Source organism: Rhinopithecus bieti, unplaced genomic scaffold (assembly GCF_001698545.2).
Source record: "Rhinopithecus bieti isolate Rb0 unplaced genomic scaffold, ASM169854v2 scaffold_17010, whole genome shotgun sequence".
Taxonomy (NCBI): Eukaryota; Metazoa; Chordata; class Mammalia; order Primates; family Cercopithecidae; genus Rhinopithecus; species Rhinopithecus bieti.
The window spans coordinates 890,399-895,884 of record NW_016808932.1 but is presented as its reverse complement, the minus strand read 5'-3'; the positions used below and the strand labels follow the sequence as shown (position 1 = coordinate 895,884).

Below are 5,486 nucleotides of genomic sequence, written 5' to 3'. Positions count from 1 at the left end.
GCCCAGGCTGGAGTGCTGTGGCCGGCTCTCAGCTCACTGCAAGCTCCGCCTCCCGGGTTCACGCCATTCTCCTGTCTCAGCCTCCCGAGTAGCTGGGACTACAGGCGCCCGCCTCGTCGCCCGGCTAGTTTTTTTGTATTTTTTAGTAGAGACGGGGTTTCAGCGTATTAGCCAGGATGGTCTCGATTTCCTGACCTCGTGATCCGCCCGTCTCGGCCTCCCAAAGTGCTGGGATTACAGGCTTGAGCCACCGCGCCCGGCCCTCATTTAACTTTCATTTAACTTTTTCAAACTGTAAAGATAGTAAGATTATTTAACCCTTTTGATCCATTATGTTCAATGAACCGGTAGAGTATGATATTTAATATTTGGTAATTAATTTATTCCCTGCCTTTTTTTTGGTTTTGTTGGTCTATTCATTCATTCCACAGTTATTTACTGAGTGTCTATGCTGTGCCAGGCACTATTCTAGGTATTGGGTTTGTTACTTGTCCAAAGTAAAATAAAACTAACAGAGGCAGATATAACTATAAATTAATTTCCTCATTCCTAAGTTTAATACACAAAATTTTCTATTGAGAGTTAAAAATCCTATTTATGTTCCCAAGTGAAAAAGTGTTAGGAATTTGAGTAAACCACCCATTATAAACTTTATGAATAATTTTTATTTCTATTGTTTTTAAAGATAACATATTTTAAAGCTCAGGTATAAGAACTCAATAGAGTTCATGAAAAGATACCATATTTAACATTAAGTTTTCATGAATATTCTATTTTTTGAGCTCTCTTACATTTTAAAGGTAACTCATCCAAAGTTTTATTTGCAAATGTGTTTTGATTTTCTTCCATCATATTTCCTCTACATATTTCATAATAAAATAGAAAGATATAACTTAAATTCTTTCTGACCTATGTATTTTTTGTGCATCAAATACAATTATCTTCTACTTCAGAATATAAATTTTATCTGTTCTTCTTGTTCTATCTGATCTGTTCATCACATCAGGGAGAGAAAAGTATTGAAACACTCATATTATTACAAGGTAGGTCTGTGGCAGCATGCCAAAAATAAAATTAAAATCCCATGAGTTCCAGACCAGGGTTTTCTTTCTTGTTGATTATGCCAGTGGTGTCTTTCTTCTAATTCTGGTTGCCTATCTGAGAAATCCTGGAGCAAAAAGATCCAACTGAATTCCTCTTTTTTGCTCCCTATACTCATAGAGCCCCAGGGGTAATAGAAAGGAAAGTGCCAGACCTGTCAGCACTCATGATCGCTTCCTCCGAAAAGACAGCCCAGCAAAACCTTTTTCAATCTTCAAACACATGATCACTTGCCCATGTTGAAAGGACACCAGCTGATAATGCGATCTCTTGGTAGATTTCTGCATCTGTCTGCTATCTTTGCTTTCCTCAAATTGTTTCCATGCATTCCCGGTAATCTGCATCCTTTGCTGTCTGTCTGGTCCTGATGCACTGTCCACGTAGCACACCAGCCATAGCTTCTATGGCCTTCCCCTTTTCCTTGAACATATAAAGTTCTCTCTGTCTCAGTGCTCTTGTACTTGTTGCTTTCTCACTCATTCCCATCTCTTGCACCAGCTGGCTAGCTTCTATTTGTTTTTGAAATTTCTGCTTAAATGTCACCTCATCAGGTAGGCTTTCCTTACTCTCTGCTGGAGTAAGTCCTCTTACCTGAAGCAAGTTTCTTTTCTTTTTTTTTTTCTGAGACGGAGTCTTGCTCTGTTGCCCAGGCTAGAGTGCAATGGAACGATCTCAGCTCACTGCAACCTCCGCCTCCTGGGTTCAAGCAATTCTCCTGCCTCAGCCTCTCAAGTAGCTGGGATTACAGGCACATGCCACCATACTCGGCTATTTTTTTGTATTTTTAGTAGAGACAGGGTTTTGCCATGTTGGCCAAGCTGGTCTTGAACTCCTGACCTCAAGTGATCCACCCTCCTAGGCCTACCAAAGGGCTGGAATTACAGGCAGGAGCCACCATGCCCGGCTACAAGTTTCAGAATTACATATTGTATATAGTTACGTGTGTGTTTACTTGCTTAATCTCCCCTGCAGACAATAAGCTCCATGCAGGCACAATGTCTGTTTCATTTCCTCTGGATCTGCAGGGTCCACCATATTTCCTGGCAGATAGTAGAGGTTCCCTCCCTTTATTTGTTGAATAAATGAGTAAGTTAATTGGTTCCAGAAAATAAACATGTGTCTTCCATTATTCATGACTGGGCATCAATATATTGTTTCCTACCTTTCCTTTTTTACTTTTTCTCCTAAGAAAAAACTACAGCCAGGCACGATGGCTCACGCCTGTAATCCCAGCACTTTGGGAGGCTGAGGTGGGTGGATCACGAGGTCAGGAGTTCGAGACCAGCCTGACCAACGTCGTGAAACCCTGTCTCTACTAAAAATACAAAAATTAGCCGGGACTGGTGTCATGTGCCTATAATTAGGGCTACTCGGGAGGGTGAGGCAGGAGAATCGCTTGAACGTGGGAGGCGGAGGTTGCAGTGAGCCGAGATCATGCCATTGCACTCCAGCCTGGGCAACAGAGCAAGACTCCATCTCAAAAAAAAAAAAAAGTACAGCCAACAGAAGTGAAAATAATTCTTAAACATGCTGTCTCACTGGAGTTAGAATGTGATCACTGGCACTCATTAAAACAAGTGCATACATTTCTTACATATACTTAATAAAAAAGATTATAAGGGATTCTCTTCTATAATTCCATATTATGGACTGTTTATCTAAGGTCTCTCAAAATATCTTTGAAGAATTCCTACAAAGAATTATATTTTTCATAAAGTATTTCAACTTATGAATCCTCATAGCCTTGTATGAAATGAGAATTTTAATTGGAAAAGAACACAAAATAAAAAACAGAATAATTCACTCACAAGTCAGAATTTAAGGTTGGGTATGGTGGTGAATGCCTGTAACCCCAGGCATGGGAAGCCAAGGTGGAAGAACTGCTTGAGGCCAGGAGTTCAAGACCAGCCTGGGCAACATAGTGAAACCCCCATCTCTACAAAAAAATTTAAAAAATTAGCCAAGTGTGGTGGCACACACCAGTAGTCCTAATTAGTTGAGAGGCTGAGTGGGGAGGATGGCTTGAGCCAGGAGTTTGAGGTTATAATGCACTATGATCATGCCACTGCACTCCAGCCTAGGTGACAGAACAAGACCCTATCATGATGCTTTTGTCATTGTGCATCATGATAAAAAATAAAAATTATTTAAGCTGGTAGAGAGCTAGCCTTAGAAGAACTATAAACCGTCAATCCAAGAAATGGTAGAAAATAGTAGAAACTGACTCTAAAACAAATGGTATGTTGGGAATAAAGATTAAGAAACATACTTTTTTGGTTTTGAGATGGAATTTCGCTTGTCACCCAGGCTGGAGTGTAATGGCGCGATCTTGGCTCACTGCAACCTCCGCCTCTTGGGTTCAAGTGATTCTCCTGCCTCAGCCTCCCGAGTAGCTGGGATTACAGGCGTGTGCCACCGTGCCTGGCTAAGTTTTTGTATTTTTAGTAGAGATGGGGTTTTGCCATGTTGGCCAGGCTGGTCTCGAACTCCTGACCTCAGGTGATCGGCCTGCTTCGGTCTCCCAAAGGGCTGGGATTACAGGCATGAGCCACCGCGCCCAGCCAAGAAACATACTTTTGAAAGAACGTACTTCTAAAAGGGCACAACCAACAGGTTACGCTCAGGAAGACTTAAGGTCTACAGTATTAAGATTACTGGTTTAGAGAAGGACTTACCAAATTCTTCAACTTATATATTGATGATGATGGACATCAGAGTAATGAGAGAGGGATATGAAGAAACAGGCACAGATGTAGGCTGTGTAGTCCTTTGTTACTTTTTGACTGTAAGAAAACTGTCTCATGCCAGGTGTGGTCCCATACTGCAGTTGCAAAAAGGTAACTGAAACATCTGGAAACTAAGTGACTTGAACTGGATTCACTATGATTGACAAAGCTCACCTCTGTGGAGGGTATCATGAAACGTACCTTCTTGTGCACGACAGAGGAGCTGGAATTGATTGTGCTTTCATCGTCGTGCATCATGACAAGTTCAGAACTGCTCTCATCCATGACCTCCTGCATGCTATTCACACTGCTGCTCTGGCTGCCTGTGCTCACGGACATGCTTGGAATGGAATGGTTGCTGTCCAGGCTGTCCATTTCCCTGTTCAGGCTGGTTCCATGTTCACTGTCCTATAAAAATGGGGCATTGAGGTTAGAAAAGACTGAAGATAAAGAGTCAATCCGTTGACTAAAGTATCAAGCACACTCAATTTTGTAGTGTCAAGTTGCTTTTCTGCCAAATCTGCAAAGATGAACTTTTTATGTACTGGCTCCACTACTCCTCCACCGCTTTCAGACATCTCAAATTCGCTTCTTATACCTTCCCCAGGGGCCATTCTGGACATCTGGTCATAAGGCTCCAAATGCTGCCATCCCAGGGCTTTCCCCTGTCATACACACTACCATATTATCGTGTTGCTATTCAGTCAGCAAAATCAAGCCAGGTTTGTAAGGGACTTTCTAGAACATCAAGGAGCTAGAGGAAGACTGCCGGCCACTACACAGGTGAGTTCTAGGATATCTGCAAATACAGCAGTGGTGACTTGAACAAGTAGAGTGGAAAGAGTTTTCAGATATTTGACAAGCAATATGCTTCCTCGGCAAGTTATTATTGAGTAACTTCATATCTAAGCAGGGATATTAATTCTACTTTCCTGGACAGGTAATTAGTCTGCCTCCCTCAAGCAATTCTATCATGCTTATCTCTGTAATCTTATTAAATGTATCTGTTAAATAATACTGGTATTCATCACTACTGGCCCAAAGACTACTATTTGAAAAGTGGTAAAATAATCAGAACATATAATTTATCCATCACAGTGGGATATCTTTTGATATAAGATTGAATAATATAATTAAATCCATTTAGCTACAAATAAACCTTGTTCTCAAAGAACCATACTGTACACATATAACTTCAATAAACTGTTACTTAGCCATGGCAATATAAAAAATTACTGGGTAATATAAAATGGAAGATAATACATTATATTTTTAATAGGCTTATTTTCCCAATTAAAGGGGATCATTTCTAAATATGCAATCAAGAAATTTTATAGTTCAATGCAACTTTCTGAGCTTCATTTTTAGAACTATTGATAAAATACTTTTATGTTTTATTTTCTATTAAAAAGCTAAAATACATTCCTTCTTCATTCTTGTCTTCCTTTGTATTTCAACTTAGAGAAAGAAGAGTCCTTTCTCTTATTCAAGGCTAATTCCTCCACTAATACTCTTGTTCTTATTCTGTCTACGTTCTGAAATCCTGCCTCTTTAACTACATCCCTTTCTTCTACCTTCTGACTCTGCCCTGGCTCCATCTCTACTGCATTTAAAGATGAAGAAGCCTGTCTTTTTTTTTTTTTTTTTTTTTTTTTTTTT

General features: G+C 40.2%; 1 protein-coding gene across 4 annotated transcripts in view; it reads right to left on the bottom strand.

The window, feature by feature from the left end:
- Nucleotides 1-5,486, bottom strand: part of TAOK3 (TAO kinase 3) — a 249,497-nt gene that overhangs the window by 52,548 nt on the left and 191,463 nt on the right. For all 4 annotated transcript variants that reach the window (XM_017887864.1, XM_017887867.1, XM_017887865.1 and 1 more), the window contains one exon: nucleotides 4,029-4,235. In XM_017887864.1, the coding sequence (XP_017743353.1) occupies nucleotides 4,029-4,235 (207 nt within the window). The remainder of the gene's footprint in view (nucleotides 1-4,028; nucleotides 4,236-5,486) is intronic.